The 23,863-nt window shown below is 37.1% G+C and overlaps 1 protein-coding gene across 1 annotated transcript in view; it reads left to right on the forward strand.

Moving 5' to 3' along the window:
* Nucleotides 1-23,863, forward strand: part of LOC149283183 (triple functional domain protein-like) — a 136,618-nt gene that overhangs the window by 100,394 nt on the left and 12,361 nt on the right. Inside the window, exons 35-48 of the mRNA XM_089497907.1 lie at nt 10,399-10,691; nt 10,963-11,133; nt 13,151-13,246; nt 13,904-14,052; nt 14,395-14,461; nt 14,719-14,822; nt 15,073-15,142; nt 16,816-16,905; nt 18,386-18,478; nt 18,826-18,876; nt 19,306-19,383; nt 20,198-20,389; nt 21,237-21,414; nt 21,988-22,742. Coding sequence (XP_089354033.1) covers nt 10,399-10,691; nt 10,963-11,133; nt 13,151-13,246; nt 13,904-14,052; nt 14,395-14,461; nt 14,719-14,822; nt 15,073-15,142; nt 16,816-16,905; nt 18,386-18,478; nt 18,826-18,876; nt 19,306-19,383; nt 20,198-20,389; nt 21,237-21,414; nt 21,988-22,742 — 2,387 coding nt within the window. The remainder of the gene's footprint in view (nt 1-10,398; nt 10,692-10,962; nt 11,134-13,150; nt 13,247-13,903; nt 14,053-14,394; nt 14,462-14,718; nt 14,823-15,072; nt 15,143-16,815; nt 16,906-18,385; nt 18,479-18,825; nt 18,877-19,305; nt 19,384-20,197; nt 20,390-21,236; nt 21,415-21,987; nt 22,743-23,863) is intronic.

Consider the following 23,863-nt stretch of genomic DNA (forward strand, 5'->3'; position numbering starts at 1 on the left):
GGAGATTTTCTTTGCCTCCTAGACGAGAACATACTAACAAAATTATAGATAATGAACTCACTGAGTATTAAATGGGTCATGCAGAAAGAAAGGGAAAAAAAAAAAGAAAAACCAAAGTTCCAGAAATAGTGGCACTTTGCCAACATAAATCTAGTTCATGCTCTAAATCAGCAGGAGACAAACTAAATGAGATGGTGACCGGTCTGGAGGGTACATAAATTTATTTTTAAAGCACATTTCAATATATATTTTCATATAAGTTTTTTATGATTTAAAGATATATTTTCATATTAAAAAAAATGAATGGCACTAGTTATAACCTATATAATCAGTTAGCATCAAGTTACTGCAGAATTTATTAAATAACCACCTAAACCTGTGTCTTACTCACTCAGTTAATATTTATTGTGTTTGGCACACTGACCGCTCACAATGCAGCTGGTTCAATATAAGATTCCTGGATGCATGCAGGTGGTCGACGCTGTTGTGCTGCACATATAATGACAATTTTGTGCTTTAGCAAAGTTTTATTGTTTCATGAGATTCTGTAGTGTTCCGGAGTTTACATGAGGACATTATGCAAGGATGCCATAAAGAGCTAACATTACTTGGTCGTCTATTTATTAAACGCTAGATAACGAACCCTGCTGTACCACTGAGGCAGTGGACGGGATAAGAATTTATTTCCGTTCTCCTCACTCTCTCTGTGGTAAAGCATAGGCGATAAAAGGACTGTCCACCCGCACTCAAGAAGGCCTACATGGCGCCTCTCACCATAGGCTGAGGTCTTTTAACACCAATCAGATGACATATTGCGTTGCTCACTTAGTTATCCAAGTCTGTCTTGTTATAGAAGTGGCGGAGTATAATTAGTTGAATAGGTTCTTTCATCTGTAATAAGAAAAATGGCCTCTTAATAAAACTTCATTTCCAGCATTAAGTTGTTGACTTAATTCACTAAATATGGCTTTTGTAGGAGTTGAAAGTTCTAATTTGAAGATACCACTATGAATTACACTTCTCTTGCCAGAAGGGCTGATGCAGTCCTGCATAATGCATCAATGGCATAGAAGTTTTCTTAAAGTGATACTCCAACCATCATGTGTAGACGCTTTCTAGGAACGCAATAATGCATTGGGTTTGGATAATTTCTCTTTTTTTTTTTTTATAATACCCTTCAAATAAAGGTCCTAAAGATGGTATTTTATGCCCTGCCTCTCTATTTTTAACACGTTAAGGATTAACATATTTACATAGGATGTAATCTGAAATGTATACGCTATTGCAACTCTAGCTAAAGAAAAATGAAAGGCATTAGCTTATGTTAGTTTATGTAAATTAGATTTAACACTAGGATTATTGAGAAGAGATATGGCTTACCTTCGATTCTATGTCCAATCAATGTAGCATAACAAAAATGTGGAGTAGGTTGGCCACTAGTAGGCAATCATGTAAGTGTAAACAAGGAATATGTTTGTTTGGATGTAAAACTAATCAGTTGTTTGCCTTTTGGAATATGGGCAAGCGATCATTCAAACTGAACTATGTTTATAAAATCAAGAGTTTCTTGGACAAGCCCTAAACATAAGGCAGCATTGCCAAGCCATTCTTCAAAATTCTACGTCACTTTAAGAGGCCATCATTCTCCATTAAGGAGATTACGGTTAGTCCTAGAACACGTTTTTTTCTCAGTTTTACTACTCTCTTTCGTTTGACAGTGTTGATCCAAAGCACGTTATACACATATGTGCTCATACTTTTTTGCCTTTACCCTGACTACACCAATTACATCAGAGCTATGCAAAGAATTGTGGCAAAAAAAAACCACTCCATATGTACCTTGTTTTGCTCTATACCATTTTTAGTTTTGTTTTTTTGGAAGCCTTCCAAGGAATTATTTACAGGTTTTGCATCTTTTAAAGTATAATTTCACCAATAACTTGAAATGGTTTACATTCAAAACAATCTGAAAGTCCATGTAGGTTTCTGTATACCAAACAAAGAGTACGAGATACTCACCAAGAACTGGCAGCTGCTTCATAACCTGTCCTGCATTGTGTCCCTGCTTGGGAGCATTTCAAATTTTACCTCTTGTGCCATTACAGAGGAAAAATCCCACCCAAAAGGGCAGTCCAGAACCAAAATGTGAGGCAAATTTCCTCTGCATGAGGGAACCAACAACCGCAGACTTCATTGGCCGCCTCAGTGTAGTACGGTTACTTTCCCTCTGGGCACAACAGAGCAAAGAGGTCTCTATAGGTTATATAGATAGAGGTTCTAATGACAATGTATTATTGATAATGCTACCTAACCTACCTACCTGGTGGTTGAACTTTGCCTGCTTGCGACTATTATCTGTCCTTAGTGATGTTAGGGAAAGTTTAGATGTAGGGCTTACATTTTCGCTGGTATATCATATTCCGTCTTTAAAGCATTTAGCAATCCAGCCTCGTATTAAGCAGACAAACGTGAATCTAGTTGTACATTACACTTTAACATACGTGATTGTGGAAGTATGTAAAACTACATACCTGGACATTGAGAAAATACACAAGTTAAGTGATACAATAGAAAACTTTAGAAGCATAGAAGGGATTAAATAAGGTAAAGGAGGGAAGAATGTGTTTCTGAGGAGGAAAAATAATAGGGCAAGAGGACACCGTTTTAAAATAGGTCAGGCGTTTACGTGTAAGAAAGTACTTAGCTGAAAATGTAGTGCATTATTGGAATAGTCTTACAGAAGTGGCAGAGGGTGATACCGTGTGTGGAATTAAGTTTTCCTGTGATCCACAACTTTGTCATATTCCGTGTGTCTTGGTAAAACCGGTTTATATATGCAAAATATATCTTCCAGAAATGATTAATATCATTATATGTTCCGCAATAAAAGCATTTGCAGCAATTAATAAATGTAGTGTAATACAACGGAACTATCCACTTGAATGACCTTGCGCTGCGCAGACACTGTAATAGTGATATTTATCAGTATTAATGACTTTTAATATATGCGCATATGTCCAGAGCCCTTTACTGTTACTTTATGCAAAGTATTCTGTCATCTAAATTGTTCAGATTTTTTATTTTAAAGCCTGCTAGTTGTAAGTGAGGCCACAGGTAACGGAAAAGATATGTCAGGCATGTATGTGGCGTCAAAGGCGTCAAGGTGATACCAATTTGAATAACTCTTGTCTGAAAGCTTTACATCTCAGTCAATATCTTGGGATAGAAATACGCCTTTGACGTTGCAAAGGGAATGCTATAAAGGAACCTGCTGAGGCAGTGGAAAGCAGCCATTCTTCAGTGTTAAAATAGATTAGCTTTACATTCTCCCTGTTGTAAGTGACCTTGTGCGTTTCCTATAGCCCTTCTGAACTTTTTTTCATCTGAGTGTTGTTTAAGTATTCCCCCAAACATAATCCATATTAGAGGATTTTCAAACTGTGGGTTGTCGGGGGCCACAGGAGGTGAGCAGGAGTGGAGGCTGCCCCATTATCATTAAAAACTCCCCTCATGGGTTTTAATGCATTCCAGGGTCTGAATTGGACACAAATAATAATATAGGTTATGCTGTTTGAGTATACTTAATACCAGGCTATATATATATATATATATATATATATATATATATATATATATATATATATATATATATATATATATATATATACCGTATTTGCTCAATTATAAGAAGTCCCTGAATACAAGATGCCCCCCAATTCAAATATTAATTTAGGGAAAAAAGAAAAAGCCTGAATATAAAACTACCCTATAGGAAAAAAGTTTTACTAGTAAATATCAATTCACATGTAAACTATTGTTTCATATTAAATAAAAACTATAATTTGAGAATTCTTTTTTCGTTTTTATTTCCTTTTCTTTGCCAACCTGCCCCCAGTAATGCACATGTGTCCCCCAGATATGCCTTATACCCCCCTATTTGCCGCTCTATCCCCCAGATATGCCTTTTAACCCCCTATATGCCACTTTGCCTCCAGAAAACCATTATAAGACAAGGGATATTTTTCAGAGCATTTGCTCTGAAAAAACCTTGTCTTATAATCGAACAAATATGGTGTGTGTATGTATATATATGTATGTATATGTGTGTGTGTGTGTGTATATATATATATATATATATATATATATTATTTTTTTTATTTTTTTTCTTCTTTCTTAAGGTATTTTATACTTTCGTATACCTACACAATTTTTTAAGGACAGATAGAGCTTTCTTCTCCAAACTAATTTCCTAAAATACCACCAAAAATATTAATATAAGTATCTGGGAAAATACCCCACATGTGTAGTTTTTTTTATAGGTTTTGGAAGTTGTGGGGCACAATATGGAACATGGCCCTTTCCCTCAGCTGCGTCTCCATATTATGAAAATAAACCTTGCAACACTTGTGTGGGGAATCAGCTGGAGGTTAGCACATGCATGCACATTGCTGAAAATAAAAAGTGCTGGATGGGATTCATCTCCAGCAAGGCAAATAGCTGTGGGGGGCGAGAGAAGAGATCAAATCGTAGAGATAATGACTAATGAATCCCTCTATGCATGTCCATAGTATGCATTTAAGCATATAATAGTTGGAGTGTAACTTTTAAAGTTATTATTTTTTTATGTTTCGCCTTAATTTATTTAATAGTATGCTAATTATGTTACCTTTAGGAGTAAGCATTCTTGGGATTGAAAAGGACACAAGTTAAAATTGTCATAGTTATTACTGGAAATGTAACCTCAACTAAACATTTCATGCTTTTTTGAAACATTTACCTTCTGCTCCTTATATTTTTTAACTTGCCTCAGGCCATGCTTCTGATATCAATTTGAGAAACCCTAGTTTTGGTTAAAGCACAAGAGTCTCTGCCTTGGAATATTGTAAAAATGACTTTTGGAGCAAGAAGGGAAACATCTGGTATCAATGTATAGCTAATGTCCCTACTAAATTACTCTAATCTAGTAATGGTTTCCCTGGATAGGAGGGTTGGATGCTTGTGACCCAACGTCATCTTTTAACAGTAACTCCCAAATCCTGCATGGGCTGGGAACTGTATTTATGTAATAATTGGGAAAAGTGCTGGTATTTCCCAACTGTACCTATCCTTTGGAGATTCTTCTCTCTTCCAGAGAATTGTTAATCTGTGCAGATGTTTATTGATGTAAGTCGCTGTTCTGCCTGCCATCATGTACTCTAATATGTTTCCTCAAGCCCTCTGAAACCTTATAAGTTAGAAGTAGGCTTCTCAGTCCTTTTGTCTGTCAGCTATTTTTCAGAAGATGCACATTCTCACACAAGCTGGGAAGAAGAAAATTGGTGTGTGTGTGTTTTTACAATCTAGGTCTACCCAAAAAACATATGTTTTATGTGTGATGGAGCTTCAAGCAGTCAGTGTACTGCAGAAGAGACTCAGCTGGAACAAAAATGGACAAATAACTTTTATGAGGGGCAGAAGATACCAGAAGGTATCTGCATTTTGAGTAAAATGAGGAAATATTTGCTTGTTCGTTTTTACTCCATTATGAAAATAAAATCAAGTTGCTTTAAAAGCAGTGTTCAAATAAAAGAATTTTGCAGCTGCAAGGGTGCGCCTTTGTTACTATTGATTTCCTAAATGCTTTGATGATTGAAGGCACTGATGCACAGTTCTTTCCTGATACTAAAAAAATGTCTCTGTCTAACAATGGATTAAGGAACTTTGTTGCTGGGTCACTTAAACACGCTATTACTCTTAGACAAAACATAAATCACATGCTCTAGTATACTGACTTTAGAAGGTCAGATCATTTGATTCTTTATATTCAATGTCTTATCATACAGAAACACCACAGTTTTAAGGCAGATAACCAATTAGTGCCTACTTTTTATTTTTTATTTTTTTTTACAACGTTGTTTTGTAGTTTCGATTTAAAAATGCCATGTTCAGGAAAAAAAAATCTGCTGTAGTTATATAGTAAACAGCGTGTGTACTTCCACATGGCTTATTTAAGTTAGTTGCGCCCACGTTGGTTTTGGCTTGTGCATAGTTGAATTACATTTTTGAAAATAATTTTTTCAACATTTTCAAACTGTTGTGAATTCATATAATTGTGTGTTATAATAGTTATTCTCTTCCTTTCACTTTTATAACTATTTCCTTTTAAATAATGGTAATTTTTGGGGGTTTTTTGCTTTATTTTTCTCTCATTCTTGTAATTCTGAAGTCAACTACCGTTTTCCCTGTGTTCCAATGTGAAAAAGATCTGTGAAGACTGATGCCACACACACACAGGCATTTTTAGTAGGGTTGCATGCATACGGCATGGAAGCATTTGTGGCTACATTCAGCCATGAATCCAGGGGATCAATGTGGGCAAGCACATTTTATTTATTCAACTAGTTTTACTCGTAGCTACTAGTTACTAAGTTACTGAGGATAAAGCAACGGGAGGCCCGAAGAACCATTACAAAGACAGAAAGTGCAGACATTTGAAAGTTGAATGTAGATATTTCATTATGCTGAAAAAAAAACCTAAAACATGGAATGCATGTGGGAAAAATATTCTTTTATTTTTTAAATAGCTTAATTTCTTTAGCACACTATATTTGACTCTTAATGTAGTTTTAAAAGTAGTAAAGCTTTCAGATATTGGCATAATATATATATATATATATTACTATTGATGTATAAAATATTAAACAGACTATCTTTTCTTTTTTCTGTAACAGCCACTTGCCAAGCAATTTTGCAGAATTTGTAGGCTCTGCGGGCCTTTACAGTCAAAATGTGGAGGAGCAGAACAGAGAGCCTTCTGTTACTCTTAATAAAAAAAATCCTGTAGTTGCCTTTTTACTTTTTGAAACATAGGAAGTCGCAGGAAATTAAAATGCTCGGCTGTTATAAATGGGGATGATTTGAGCAGTGTTAGGCTATGTTTTGTAATCTCATACTTTATGTTCTAGTTTCCTATGTATTTTAATAGGGTTTTTTTTTGGATAGGGGCATTTAAGCCCACACAGAGTAGTATAGAGGTTTTGTATACAATAGACAATTTTAGTAGTTTAATAACAAACTACCATAGTGCCAAATGACAATGCTGTGTATTCATTTTGATTTAGACCTAGGGAGTGCTACCCTGGAAATGCATACTTTTTTTATTCATAGGCAAGGCCATCCTACAAATGGTGTACAAATGCAATAAATAAATACTTTTTTATTTTGAACCTGGTGGAACACTGAAAACTATTTGTGTCCAGCGACTTAGATTGCTACCATCCAACCCTTTTCAATAGCAATTGGGGAATTAATTTACTCAACCATCTTGAGTAACAAGATTCATATATACCAGTTTATTCTTACAAAGTGAATGTTAAGTTTGGACAAACAGATGGGGAAAAAGTGAATTGTGTGTCCGATCTAGCTTTCCACCACCTTTACTATAAACAATATATCATGCATGATCCGTGATAAAACATTTAAAAAAACTATCTGAAGAAATATTGAAACTTTCATTCTATTGATATAGAATACTCAGTAAGTCAACAACTTGGTCTTACAGCACCTGGATTCTCGCAAGCTGAACCATTCACAGAATTGTGGGACTGACCATGGATTGAGCTAGTGAGGGAACCCATGAAGTTTCCCCTAAAAGAATTTCAGCATTTGTTTTTCAAAATCATGAATCGCTAACCTCACATGAAACATTTGACTACTACTGGGCCAGCTCAGCCCTTATTTTAAGTGTTTGGGAGGAATATTAGTGCAGCTGTAGTTTTCACTAAAAGTTCTTATTTAGATATCGCCTAGATGTCAAAGAAAAGACTGGTGTCTGGTCCGTATTTAATTTATCTTACAATTAAAATAAAAACGAAAGCATGAAGGCAGTGTTTATTTTTTTCTTTCAGTGGCCTTATAAATTGCTCATGTGAGTCTTGTTATGCACGTTGCATTAACTATAGTGAAAAGAAAGAAACATTAGCCTCCGTATGCATATGATGTTTGACACCTGTAAGCCGTTTAAACTTTTTGTATGTGTCTGATTTATTTGAATCGCCTCTATGCATTTGCAAAGAGAGCAAATTAGCAATTTGATTTTCACAGACTGTTTAGTGAACTTTCCCAAGCTACTAATGATCTTTCAGGAATGTTTTTTTAGGTGCTTAATTAAAAGCAGACTTTCAACAGATATCCTAAATCTTCCACATTCCTGTAATAACTGGGACAGGTCAAATTCATTATACAACAGAGATGACCGTATGTGCAATACTTTAAATACCACCTGTGACTATTATTTGTTCTGAGCTAATTACCATAACCAGTTTTCTGGTGGCACTTATTTTTAGAAGCAATCACATAACAATTACTTGTGCTTAGTGTTGTGATCAGCAAGTGTCTCCTACCAATATACATTTAGCTGTCAGATTATTTCTAAGCCCAGCTCGACAATCCATGTTTTCTCACTATACATCCTCAGGGGCAATGTTTCCAGGTAAGTTTATATTTGGATAGTTAAATTGGTCAGTTACCGTCACTATAAAGTCAGTATTTATCTGTTTAAAATTGTAAAAGGATTCGGGGATTTTGTTACCAAGGCAAGCATGTTTGTTCCAGGGTCCCAAATGGCTTCAAGGCTTAATGTGTCTATAACAACTATTGTTATACCCCTTGCTGAGTCTTCACTAATCTCAGACACTCAGTTCTGATCATTGATCATGAGTAAGTAGTGGTACAGCATATTAAGTCAATTCCCAATTGACTTAATTCCCCTTAATGTACCTGATTGTGCTGTTTCAAAGGAAACCCTGTTCTCCAGCTCTTAAATACTGCAATATGGAAATGGTTAGGCTGTAGGAAACAGCTCACATCTGATTATCGTTGAAATGGGAGAAAATATCTAAGAGGTTATTAATCACAGATGATGTAAGGTTATAAAGATGGGAGCAGAGCATATGAGGTTAAACTTTTCTATATACTTAGATCCTTAGGGCCCTACAGTTGACCAGTAATTCATTTGGGTGTAACTTCATATGTAATTTTGGAAAGGGGTAACGTACATTGTGAAAGTGTACTCTTTATGAACTCTGACTTCATCTAGAAACTTGCAGAAAGCTAGAGGGGATCTTAATTGACCCCACTGGTTCTTAAAGTTAATTAAGGAAGTAAAATAAAAAGAGAGGTAAGATATGTCTCCTATGTGAATTCACAGTTTATAATTCTTTCATGTAAATCATGAGCAGTTCCTTTTTGTAATCTTTCATTTTTGCTCATCTCATCAGTGTCAGAGCGAGAGAGGATTTCATTTCCTTTGTATTACCTTGGGACTGCTTTGTTTAGTTTGCCAGAATAGCTTTGATTTGCTGTACAAGATAATATTTCTATGAGCTGTTATGAACAATCTGGAAAACACAGTTGGCCAGCTGTTCTATCATGCAGAATGGCAATAAATCCGCTGTATATCGGTGTGTAAATGTGTCAATGTATATATTACTATAAGCATCGTATCAGAAAAGGGGTCATATAGTTATTTTTGAAGGATGCGAACCCATTCGCAGGGAAATTATGTTCAATAGAAGGTTTAATTGTCTGTTGTTAAATGTCTACTTATATTTTATTTTTTTTACATTCTAAGATTTGTAGGCATCTTTCCCAGTAGAAAGGAGCTTACATTTTCTAGCTTTCTTGGTGCTTTCTGTGCATTGTCAAGAATACACAACACAAGCTGTGTGTGTGGTTTCATGTGTAGTCTCTGTTTTCTGTTGCTTGGGATATAATGTGAATAAAGAAATTCATATAGACGAAACACAAGGCATGGACAATATTGGGAGGAGTACATCAGGCTCTCTATGCATGTTACTGTATACATATATAATAAGACAGATATAGACATAATTGTATTAATAAAGTGTGTGTGTGTGTATGTATATATCTATGTATATTGAAAACCATGAAGTTGCTAGACACTAATAAACTCCAGGGCCTGGTCCAGGAATATCTAAGCTAAAAAAAAGAGCTTCATTCACTAAAGGAAGAGTTGTGTTTCGGCAACTTGACCTCATTATTAATTATGAAGGTCCACTCCCGATAAAGTCCTGTTGCATGAAAACTTTTGCTGGTCCTGTATAATGTATAGTTAAAAAGGAGACAAATGGCCAGAGGACATCAACCCATTAGTCTGACGTTCTGTACCAGACATTTGGTCGGCTTTGGTGTATTCCGTCTAAAGAGTCGTCTCTGCTTGTTGTAGGGATTGTTGGTGTTTTTGTAATAGGAAAGTTCTCTACTTGCAAATTTTTTAAATTCGTTTTTTTTTTTCTTTTCCGTTTTAAGTAGGTGAATAATAGCAAGATTGGTTATTTTAGTTTTTGAGGATGTTATTTTTTTTAATTAACTGTTAAAACTTCATTTTATTCCCGACAGACTCCCTTTCAGTCTCCAGTAATGATGCCAGCCCTCCAGCTTCAGTGACTTCCCTGCAACCTCATATTATCGGTGCTCAGAGTTCTCCTGGCCCAAAGCGACCTGGGAATACTTTAAGGAAATGGCTCACAAGCCCTGTGAGGAGACTTAGTAGTGGAAAAGCTGATGGACATGTGAAAAAACTGGCCCACAAACACAAAAAAAGCAGGGAGGTACGAAAGAATGCAGACTCTGGCTCCCAAAAGGACTCGGATGACAGCGCTGCAACACCCCAGGATGAAACTATTGAAGAGGTCAGTGAGGAGTATACTTTTTGTGACTAGCACATCTTTAACCCATTAAGTTTATTGAGTAATTTTCCTGTTTATTTTTAATGTATTGATTGTTGAGGGATTCAGGGTTATCTTGTTGTTTAATACAATTAAGTTCTATAAGTTTTTTTGCAGACTTCAGTAACTCTCAATTAAAGCAGAAAGTATGACATGTTCCATTGGTTATGTTATTGACTTTTGTATAAAGCTTTTACTTTGTTAGGCCTAACTGTAAAGGTTTTCTGTCTTGTAGCGAGTACGAAATGAAGGTCTCAGTAGTGGCACACTTTCTAAGTCGTCATCATCCGGCATGCAGAGTTGTGGAGAGGAGGAAGGCGAGGAAGGGCCTGATGCGGTACCGCTGCCACCTCCTATGGCTATTCAGCAGCATAGCCTTCTTCAGCCCGACTCTCAGGATGACAAGGTAACTTCTACTGGACACAGTCGATTTGTTTTTGGAGCCTCAGCTTTTCGACCTTAGCCAAAAAGCATATAAATATGTTTTCTTAATTTATTTGCTTCTGAATTCTAAGATTTGTATGTTTTGGTGAGCTACATAAAATTAACCCTTTAATGACAAAGCCCGTACATGTACGGGCTCAAAATGCATTGTTTTCAATGGGTTTAGGGACCGCCCTTTGTCCTTAAGGGCGGTTAAGCCAGGTTCAAGTACCCATTTGGCTGGTGCTTATGTAACCAGTGTATTAGATATAATTTCATGTATCCTGGTTTCTTTAATTACTGCTAACCACTAAAGAAGCAGTTTCTTTTTTTGTTTTTTATTACACGTATAAATTGTTATTGGCACTTTTGCCATGTCATTTCCATTTTACTTATTTAGACTATCACACAAATTACATTTGTTTCTTTTCAGGAGAATCAGTGCTTTAGTTTGAAACTATATTGATACATATAAATCAATATTTAGTAGCATTTTTTCTTAATTTTGCTGAGGATTTCATCTACAGGATTAGAACACAGAATATTACATGCATATATCTTTGGGGGAATTTTGTGTGTCAAAGGGCACCTGGAGAGGTACATGTTGTTCAGTCTGTTTTTTCATTGACTTTTAAAAATTTGTTTTTATTTTAGTTTTTACATTTCTCGACTTATTTTTGCACTGCCCTCATCAGATAGCGATTCAAAATGACTCTTAGGGTCATTTGTATGCCTTACCAATTGGTATTTCAGTTCAACTGGTAAACAGTGTTTTCACAGTCGCATCTTAAACTATAACTAATATTTAATACATACCATTAGCATATAGCTTTGTATTTATTTTAATTAGACCTGCATAGATTTGTGTACTTTGCTATGATTTTGATTTTACTGTTGAACTAATTTTACTTTATTTCTTTTTTATTTTCCTTTTTTGTGGACATTTTCCTCTTGTTTAATGGCAGCATTACGTAGACTTGTGTTCTGTCTCTGTTTTGGCACAATTCCCATACCTTTCCATATAAAGTCAGTTGCTTTCCCTTACCCCAGTTCCTTTGTCTTATGTCAATAATAACCTAAAATACATAAACACTTTAAATTGGGAAATTCTACCAAATGAAAGGAGAAAAACATAATGCAAAGGTTTCTCATTGACTGACATTGTTATCTTTTCTGTAAGTTTAGTGTTTGAACAGCACACTCCGTTGCATGAATTACGTGTGTGTGAGTGATAAAGTTCCCATGAAATATAATCTGTATTGCACCCTGTTCTGGTTTCCAGTTACTTAATGACATGTGACCCATACACCACATGTTTGCTAATGGCTGTAACTTGAAATGAATGCCCCTCAACCCTGCATCCTTTAATTCTGTCAACACCCATTACCCCCATTTTTAACCATGGTTGGCATTCTATAGAGAATGATGCCAGAAAACTACCGTTCTCTGCATATACGTGTGAGCAATATGGATGGCAGAAAGAATGGTGAGCTATGTCACATATAACCCTGCAAGAGATTAGAATTCTGAGCATGCATTTGTTATGACTAAGACATTACCACAGTGGGAAATAGAAGAAGTATTACATTGTTTAATTCTAATCATTTAATGCATGGCTGTAATTCCAGTACATGGTCACAGTGTTTTAAATGTGGTGGAATTAAAATGACCTTTTTATTCTGTTGAGCGCCAATATTACAGTATTAGTGTAAAGCACAAGGACATTTTTGTTCTGTTAATTAAAATGATCATTGCTTAACATTGCTTCAATTGGTAATTTAAGTATTTTAATGATCATGGCACATATTAGATGCCAGGTGTAAAAAGCAAATATCATTTAATGGTCATTGTCTAAGAAGTGTTTGATTTTGTTGTACTGTTTGTGTTTATTTTCAGTATAGCTGATCCTCTGCTGCTCAAAGTAAATTATAATTTTAACTAGTTATTTTACACACAAGATTAGCTAATGAAAGTGATTAACTTTAGTCCTTGATTTGCAGACTTCATCTCGATTGCTGGTACGCCCAACTAGTTCAGAAACACCTAGTGCAGCAGAACTTGTCAGTGCTATTGAAGAACTTGTAAAAAGCAAAATGGTGAGTTACGTACAAAAAGTTTCTATGATTTTCCCTGGTATTTTTGCATGTTTTTATGTTGTCCCTGAGGAACTTTGTTACAGATGAAGATCATATCACATTAATAAGAACAACTTTATATTCACTTTTATATTGGTTGAGTTCTGAAAGCAGTATAACAGCATTGGCATGTTTAAGTAGAAAAGGCCGTGATAACAGAGCTAGAATACTAGCTTACATGTGTGAAAATCTTATTCTATGAAAAAAAAAAAAAATAGGAAAAAGAAAAGAGAAAACAAAACGTATTTATAACCTGAAACAGCAAATAACCTGTTCTCTTTTAATGTGGGTTTGCTCATTACCAGGAAACATGTCTTACCATGAAATGTATGATGTAAAGCGGCCCAGTATATCATTTTAGGTGCTGCATAACTACTTGAAAACATTTTGACAATTAAGGTTATCCCTACATGTATATATTTGTGGGGGGAATGTGTAGTTTGATGTAAGCACCTGGGATGAAACCCTCAGCATCAAAAGCTCAAAGTTACAACATTTTGATGCCGAGGATAAGCAATTGAACCATTTAAATCATTTCAATAGTAATGATATACTAATGTGTGTTGATAATATATTGGCACATATGGCTTAAACGGCTAACTTATACGGTATTTTCAGGCTCTAGAAGATCGTCCAAGTTCACTGCAAGTAGACCAAGGTGATAGTAGCAGTCCATCTTTCAATCCTTCAGATACATCTCTGCTCTCCTCCTCTTCTCCAATCGACGAGATGGAAGAAAAGAAGTCTAGTTCTCTAAAGCGTCGACAGTAAGTGTCGCGTTAATGCAGAATTAAATGTTTTGTGTTGGCAGTCTGGGATTTGTTTGTGTACCATAGGTAAATATGGGCAAATTGTTTAACATATAGCCCATTCTTAGAGTTCTCTTATGCGGTGTTAGTACCCCCTAACAGTACTAACATTTAAGGTCAGTGAATGCTTTTAGAAGAAACTATAGTGGTCCCCAAGGACATGCACTGCCTTCATCAGCACCCATACTTGAGTATAGCTGGCTAATCCATTCCTATAAAATAAAGCATCCTATTTATGAACAAATAACATTTTGTGACTGTTGGTGTATGATCATACTGCCTATTACTCTTATTTTGCAGTTACGTATTACAAGAATTAGTAGAAACGGAGAGAGATTACGTTCGGGACCTTGGTTATGTGGTGGAGGTAATTCTTGGTTTCTATATTTTTTTTTTTTGTTCATATACACAGAAACATTAATGCAATGAGCTTCAATTGAAATAGGTAGCATGATTGTTTTAGATTATGTGCAAAAGAATCTATGTCTGCAATATGTTTTGTGGCCTGATTATGCATAATTTTACATCCAGGTTTTCTGATGACATCTCAGCCGCTTAAAAAATAGTTCTTGCTTGTGTATACAGTTGAATATTAATATTTTAAATGTATATTTCATTTTAAAGGGATACATGGCACTCATGAAGGAGGATGGTGTTCCCGACGACATGAAAGGAAAAGATAAGATTGTTTTTGGGAACATTCATCAGATATATGACTGGCACAGAGAGTATGTATAATTGATCTCTTTTATCAAACACTAATGTCCTTTTTAAATGTGAACTACATTTTCATATGTTAATGTGTTTTGAATGTTTGTGAAACCGTAAAATTATTTTTTTTAAATGTGTATGCAAATATTGTACAGAGTTCCCCTGGAAATAAGTGATATTTAAAAAAATAAAAAAATAAAAGTTGGAGTACAATTTCAAAATATGTTTTGTTTTAATGTCCGTGATGAATCTTATTTTTGTTCTCAGTTTCTTTTTGGGAGAATTAGAGAAGTGTCTGGATGAGCCTGAAAGACTGCCCTCACTGTTTGTGAAGCATGTAAGTTTATAAGTAGAGCTGTTTACTACAGCATCTACACACAACCTGAAAACAATGGGTTAAGGTCTTACATTGTAATTTAAATAACTGCATGTCACAACAATCCCTATGATACCCTTGCACTAATAGTTTATTTTATAATATTGTTTGTTGTTACATTGAAAGCCGGAAAAAAAGAGTACCGTATTTGCTCGATTATAAGACGAGGTTTTTTCAGAGCAAATGCTCTGAAAAATACCCCTCGTCTTCTAATCGGGGTCGTCTTCTAATCAGACCTCAAATAGAGGTCTGATTATGAGACTAAGATCCAGATCCCCTGCACCGCTGCAGGGGACCTGGATCCTCCTGTCCCCCCCCCCCCACACACTTACCGGTGCTTCCTGCTGTATTGCCGGGGCAGCGGGTTGATGTCTACGCGATCCGCGTAGACAACGTCCGCTGCAGCCGGAAGGAGGTGTGGCTAGCAGCGGGGGTTGTCTGCGTCCGTCGCGGATACCTTCCCCGACTGTCAGAGATCAGAGTTCCCCCCACCGGTGCGGGGAACTCTGATCTCTGACAGCCGGGGAAGGTATCCACGACGGACGCAGACAAACCCCCGCTGCCAACTCCACCTCCTTCTGGCTGCAGCGGAAGGAGACGTCAACCCGCTGCCCCGGCAATACAGCAGGAAATTAGAAAGCACCGGTAAGTGTGTGTGTGTGTGTGCGCGTGTGTGTTAAATGGGGACATAGGGCATTTCTGGAATACCTTATACCCCTATATGCCACTCTGGCACTTAGGGGGTTAAAAGGCATATTATGGGGCAGAGTGGCATATAGGGAGGTATAAGGCATTTCAGGAGGCAGAGTGGCGTTAAGGGGGCATTTAATAGAGCACTCTGCCTCCTGAAATGCCTTATACCTCCCTATATGCCACTCTGCCCCATAATATGCCTTTTAACCCCCTAAATGCCAGAGTGGCATATAGGGGTATAAGGCATTTCTGGAGGCAGAGTGGCACATAGGGGGTCAAAAGGCATACCATGGGGCACAGTGGCATATAGGGGGTTACAAGGCATATCATGGGCCACAGTGCCATATTGGTGTGGCAAGCCTGGGGGCAGATGTGCGTAACTGGGGGACAGGTTGGAAAATACAAGGAAATAAAAACAAAAAAAATATTTTTCTCAATCATAGCTTTTATTTAAAAAAATAGTTTACATGAATTAGCATTTACTGGTAAAACTTTTTTCCTTTAGGGTCGTCTTATATTCAGGCTTTTTCTTTTTTTCCTAAGTTAATATTCAGATTTTGGGGGGTCGTCTTATAATCAGGGTCGTCTTATAATCGAGCAAATACGGTAATTAGCGGCTATTACTTCAAGTTGTCTTTTTGCAGTGACTTGGGTGATATTTCTATAAAATTCCCCAAAAAGACATTAGCCCCGATAATCCCTTTGGTCTTTTATTCCTCTTGTAAATATCAAGTTGTTCGCCAGACATCGTTTCCCTTCCTAATCTTTGGCACACAGCGTCATCAATAACAGATCTAATCAGGGTTTTGATGAAGGGGTTATTGCTGGTTTGGGAGATATGGAGACAGTTCTGCCGTGATAGCTGCTGTGATATTTTTTTACAAAATTCCTCATTGCAAAAGGTTGTATATTCATTCAATGTCTTTTCATCTATTTAACAGGAGAGAAGGCTTCACATGTACATAGTATATTGCCAAAATAAACCAAAGTCTGAACATATTGTTTCAGAATACATTGATACTTATTTTGAGGTAAGTAACAATCACAAAGTGACTTATTTTGCGATTTATTTATTTTTGGTCATTGTGGCTGCATCACTTTGTTACGTACAGTGTTTTGGCCACATTTCCTGTATGTTCAAGTATCACTGTGGTTTAATGACCAATGACATGCCAGCCACGGTTCAGGACCCATGGCTTGCCTGGTATGTCATGGGATTAAATTAATTTAGAAAGCAATGAGAGATCACTTTTATGCTCAGCCAATGTTTCTGCAGTCCCTCACTATTGCAGCATTCAGCCAACACCAAAACAAAATATGCAGGGATCGTTCCCATTCAGGGATCCCTTCCTTCAGCCAGTATTGCCATTCCGCAGCACCAAATAAAATAAAAAATTTAAATCAGGGATGCTGTGTGATCCAGAGCGATCACAAGCAGCATAGTAAGGGGCAGAATGCCTCTCACAAGATGGCGGCACTCTTCTGCTTGCCAGCGCCAAAAGTAAAAACATCCTCCTGAGACCTGAGCACCCCATGCAAGTTGATCAGGGTGTACTGTGATCAACAATGCAGGCCAAGGGAGCTTATAAAATATAAAATATTAAAAAAAAAATGTTAAATAAGAAATTGGGGGAACCATACAGGTCCAAGAAAATGTAAATAGGTGCCAAGTGATGTCACCATGACATCATTTGGGAATCATTATAGGCCATCCCTCCTTTCAATGAAATTTCTGGCGTCAATATTGATGTAACAGGATATACACCCTTCCAGATTGTGAAGCTTTTTCTAGGAGATGATGTTTTGGGGGACATTGTTTCCCAATCTAACCTTTTATGCCCAGCAGTTCCATCATGCTAGTCCGAATTCTTTTTTTTGGCAAAGCAGCCATGGGCCCCCCTATTGATGTGCCAGGTTTATTTTTTAAGTTGTGGCCCCTCACAATGCTAATGGGCATTGTTAAAAAGCTCTCCATCCAATCATACTGGAGCACCTCACTGCCAGGTTTGCAGAGGCTTATACACCTGGAAGGAATATCCTGTGTATATGAATCCTTGGTGAAGTGTAAGGGAAGGTTGGGATTCAAGCAGGATAAGACTCAGGCCTTCCAGGTATACGAGGGAAAGGATAGCTAACTTGACTCTCCAAGTTGCCGGATCGTTTGTCCCCCTTATGAACAAAAGGGACTGCTTGTATGTAGATAACTTCTACACAAATGTCCCTTTTTTCCAGCTATTGTATTGTTTTCATAAAGTAGCTTGCAGTACTATATGCATAGGTAAAATATCACAATTTTAAATACCCTGGATTGTCTAGTTTTACAGCTAAACACACACACACTGCAAAAATGTTAAAACAGCCATGGTCATGAAGGGTACAAAATTTGGAGTAACCCACTGATACGCTACTGGTGCCCTCATGACTGATAACGGTGAATGCTTTATGGACTTATTTCAGTTCTAGAACCAATTATCTGATTTTCACCTCTTAGTGATTGTTTTTAAATTATAGGACATGAAACAGCGTCTAGGCCACCGACTTCAACTTACGGATTTATTAATAAAACCAGTTCAAAGAATTATGAAATATCAGCTTCTTTTAAAGGTATGCTATGAAAACCTAGAGAGACGATTATACATTATTTAAAAAGAGTGCTGTTATTATACTCAGTAAAGCAAATGTATATTTTCTCAATTATTTTTGGACCGTGTTAATATAGGCACCAATTATCAGTGATATCTACAGACCTTTCATTTCCTTAATTTAATATGAAATTAGTGCAAGGGTCCATGCTGACATCTTACATTGTGTGCGTGCACACACACACACAGACACACACATATATATATATATATATATATATATATATATATATATATATATATATCTCCTCTCTCAAAATGAATTATAAAAATAGTAAACGATTTTGTATTTCTGTTTTCCTTTTTAAGGATTTCCTTAAGTACTCCAAGAAGGCTTGTGTGGATGTAGCAGAATTAGAGGTATTTGCTGCAGTTTTCAGTTAATACATTCAAACATCAATAATAATATTTGCCTGTAAAATAAAGCTAATTTTGAAGTTATACCCATAGTAATATTACGCTGAGAATGACATTGCTGCCAAATGTGTGTGTTCTGGCTGGTACTTGCCTGATGTTTTTGTACACGTGTCACCCTTTTTAGCTCTACATCGTGCTCCATTAGATGTGTAAAATCAGGCAAGGTAGAAATGTTAAAAGGTATTTTTGGGTGATTTAGCACAAGACGAGTGGTGGAGTAAATTGGCTCAAGATTAAAAGCATGTGTGTCACTGCTGTAATATTTCCAATGTTTTTGGACCACTATTTAGTGTTTTATTTTCCTTCCCACTCTTTTTACTGTCAGTGTTTTGCTTTGATTTGTAATTGCCTCATCTGTTTTTCTATCATCAGAAAGCTGTGGAAGTCATGTGCATTGTACCGAAGCGCTGTAATGACATGATGAACGTTGGTCGACTACAAGGATTTGATGTAATACATCTTTAGACTGTTATGTGAATGAGATACTTTGCATGAGTTAAAGTAGTTGAGTCTAAAGTACATATATCAGTTCATACTGTGGTTAAACCAGAATGTGATACATTATTTAAAATTTACTATTTGCCTGTACTATAAATAAAGCCCTGTACAGTCGGCTCTGGCAGACATAAATGAAGGACTTGGCCGCTTTTGGTGTTGCAGGCAAATACTACTAGATAGCCGATAGACAACCCTGAGCAACCATAACTTTATTTTTAAAATATACCGTATTTGCTCGATTTTAAGACATGGTTTTTTTCAGCGCAAATGCTCTGAAAAATACCTCTAGTCTTATAATCAGACCTCAAATAGAGGTCTGACTATGAGACTAAGATCCAGATTCCCCGCAGCGCTGCAGGGGACCTGGATCCTCCTGTCTGGTAACCTCAGCTGCTGCCGGCACTTCCAGCAGGGCATAAGGCTTTTCTGGAGGCAGAGTGCCCCATTATATGCCTTTTAACCCCCTATATGCCTCTCTGCCTCCAGAAATGCCCTATGCCCTGAATTAATATTTACTGGTAAAACTTTTTTCCTAAAGGGTCATCTTATATTCAGGCTTTTTCTTTTTTTTCCTAAATTAATATTCAGATTTTGGGGTTCATCTTATAATCGAGCAAATACAGTTAAGTGATTATATTTGCAGAAAGTGCTAATGTATTCACAGTTTGCTAATGTAACTATTAAAAAAAGTCAATGTTTTATTTTAGTAAAAACATCTGCTTTTTGCACCGTTAGTTAGAAATTATGTGCACATTTGTTTTAACAGGGTAAAATTGTTGCTCAAGGAAAACTCCTGATGCAAGACACATTCCTTGTCACAGATCAAGAAACAGGACTTTTACCGCGCTGTAAAGAGAGGCGGGTCTTCCTCTTTGAACAAATTGTAATATTTAGTGAACCCTTGGATAAAAAGAAAGGATACTCTATGCCCGGATTTCTTTTCAAAAATAGTATCAAGGTAAGCCTTTTCTACTGCTGGTGAACAAACTAAATTTTGTGGTTAGAGGTTTCAGTAGCTGAGGTGGTTGCAGTTGGGAAGCGTATGCATCATGTTACCTTAGGGATTCAATCAAGAAAAAATTAATTCATCAGAAAAACACTATACATTCATTTAGCATAACAAGAAATCCATGCATACCCACCAAATACCATTCAGAAATGCCTATCATAAATATTGGGAATTACATCACAATATATGGCCATATATTGCTTAGCCCGTCACTTTGTCAAAATACCCCAATCTAAGTTTACATGTCTACATTGCTTACCAAGTAGCTGAATCAGTAAGAGTTTACTGCCTTTTAACCTATTGACTCATTATTATTTTAACAGCAACCTGGGAATCTGAATGTGTATGCTTCTTAGGGTGTGCTCCTCTTTATGTGTGTATGTGTGTATATATATATATATATGTATATATATATGTGTATATATATATATATATATTTTACTGTACATTCATTGTATACCTGGTTTCCATGAGTAAGGTGACCAGGCAATTCGTTTAACTACATGCACCATAGTGGGCAGAAAAGACTCCCTTCTGTATAGTTTAGTAGCAGTAATTTTATTGCACCTCGCAGTAAATAATGTGACTTGGAGCACCCCTGCACTATGTGCAGTAAACATTATGTATACTACTTGTTAATAAATGGCTTCATCACTCTAATTTTCTTTCTCTGTTGCTATAACTATACGTACAAGTGCCTTGGGGATTGTAAACTCTGTCTCATGGAGACATTTATTCCTAGTCATACAAATTTCATGAACAGAACAATGGTCATTGATGGTAATTGTCCCCCCAGGTGAGTTGCCTTAGTTTAGAAGAATGTGTTGACAATGATCCATGCAAGTTTGCGCTGCTGTCAAGGTCTGCAGACTCTACAGAGATGTATGTCTTACATTCTGCATCCCCTGCTGTGAAGCAAGTGTGGATCCATGAAATCAACCAAATTTTGGAAAACCAACGCAACTTCTTAAATGGTAGGAATTTCTCGCTTTACTTTTACTATCTTCTGTAGATAGTAGTTACAGAAAGTAGTCGTATATATTGGACAGGACTGCTTAAAGATTATAACAAATGTTTTATTCCAGCCAATAAAAAACAACCACTGTGGATACTGCAAATTTCCCTTTAGGACTGTATGCGCGGTACAACAAAAGCTTAAAAGCACTCTTGTTGCATATGACTTAAGTGCGTGTGCCTTGCATCTATTTCGTGTTTACTGTGCTAGCTCTCCAGATGATGTGACATCTTATACTCGGTCCAAAGTAACATGTGTGGTGACTGTAAATGTAAAATTTTGAGGAATGCCAATTATAAATATAACTTCTATGAATGTGTAATAGTATCTTAACTACAGTGGAATGACCAGGTGGCAACTTTGAAACACACAAAAATGTCCCCTGCAGGGAAGTAAAATGTTCAGAGAATATACCTGAATACATATATTTTCAATGTGTGTCTCAGGTTAAAGGGGACTCATCTAGAGTTGCAATGGTGAATTCAGGTTAAAGCATCTACACTTGTTAAATTCTTTTTTTCTTCAATTTTAGCCTTGACATCACCAATCGAGTACCAGAGAAACCACACTGGTGGAAGCAGTGGCAGCAGTGTCACACCCACCAGTGGCCCAAGCAACTGTACTGGGTTGAGTGGCTCCAGTCGAAGCAGGCCCTCCCGGATCCCCCAGCCTGTCAGACATCATTCCCCTGTCCTGGTCTCCTCTGCAGCTTCGGCACAAGCAGAGGCAGACAAGATGTCAGGTATGTCTGTGCGCCACGCCTCAGTGTTACCTCTCAACCTCTCCTTAGAAACTGCCCCCAGTCACACAGACAGAATTCATCCCACTACAGAGGCAGGGTGTCGGGATAAAGAATCTGATTCAGTACCAAAGATGAAAAAGCTAGACGGCCCTAGGAAATCTTCTAGTGGATTAGTAGATGGAAACTCGAAAGAATTGCACGGAAGCACAGAAGATAGCCATTCCAGAAGTGGTCTGGGCACCCTTACATTTGTAAAGCCAAGAAATGGCACTGCGTCACCTCTCAATTCTCCAGTCTCATCTAATTTCCCATCAACATTTGGCAAGGAAACTTTTGCACCCAGCAGCCCCTTGCAGAAGGGCTCTTTTTGGAGTTCCATCCCTGGATCCCCAGCAAGCCGCCCTGGCTCATTCACCTTCCCAGGGGATAGCGATTCCCTCCAACGCCAAGTTCACCGGCAATCCACGCAAAACAAGGATACAGACCGCATGAGCACCTGCTCGTCGACCAGTGAGCAGTCAGTTCACTCAACCCAAAGTAATGGGGTAAGAACAGAGCCACCTCCGTTCTGCAAGCTCTTCTGAAAAACCTCCCATGCTACCTTTCTGCTCGTTACCATCACTCTGCGTTACTAACTTCTGGCTCTCCAGTGCTTCCCTGCTCTGAAATAATCAACTCTTCTGGTCTCCTTTTTTACGTCATTCACTTGCTTGTGATCTGTGCGCCAACAATTGAAAGGCTACCTAACACTAGATCTGATCTCTTGCATTTGCTAAATGCAGTATAGATTACTACTAACCATTTTCTTTGCTTTTTTTCACCCTACCCTCTTCTTCTTCAGCGGAATAGTAAAAAATAGCAAAAAAAATCTCCAAGTGACTTATTGTTTTGTTGTTGCAGTTATGCATGTCAGCGTTTCATACCAAGTGAAAATATTACTCTTTATTTTCTATTATACGATACGGCTATAAAGGGTTTTGTACAATATCACATTCTGTTGAATATTGTACCTCAGCAAAGATGCTGAACTTGAGGCTTTCTCTTTCCATTATTTGCAGTCATCAAACTTATTTCCAACAAATGAACAAATTCACCAAAGGATATGTGATCATTCCTCCGTCCACTACATCTATATGTTAAGTTAATATTTTGTATAGCTAATCTACACTCAAACATTCTGGATTTTCAGCTCATTTGGAACATCTTGAATTTAGCAAAACATTTAGATTTAAAATGGGGAAGGGTCCAGTAACCATTTAGGCTTGCCACCCAGCATGTATTTTACCAGCATAGCTGGTAACTAACCCTTTTGAATCACAGTTGGCAGAGAAGGTAGGGGAGACTTTAAGAGAATGAAAGAGAGAGAGAGTGCAATTTAAACATATCTGTAGCTTTAAAACTTTTTGATAAAGTAGGGAAAAAAGAGGGATACGGTGGGATATCCATGGCAACACGACAAGGTCGGGTCCAATCCCTCCAAGCAAATACACACCAGGAATATGGCAGGAATATAGGTAAGTGGCATTTGAGTTCACTCTTGTCAAATTCTGCACATTTTGGTAATACTCTGCTTTATTTAACATACACCATAAAAGCGAACACAGAGCCAGAAACGCTTAATGCATTTTACGCTAGGTGCTTAATCATAAGCTTGCCGGTTTGCATT

This window comes from Sceloporus occidentalis, unplaced genomic scaffold, assembly GCF_023333645.1.
Source record: "Sceloporus occidentalis isolate IW3139 unplaced genomic scaffold, rSceOcc1.0.p SCAF_110, whole genome shotgun sequence".
In the NCBI taxonomy this organism is placed as follows: Eukaryota; Metazoa; Chordata; class Lepidosauria; order Squamata; family Phrynosomatidae; genus Sceloporus; species Sceloporus occidentalis.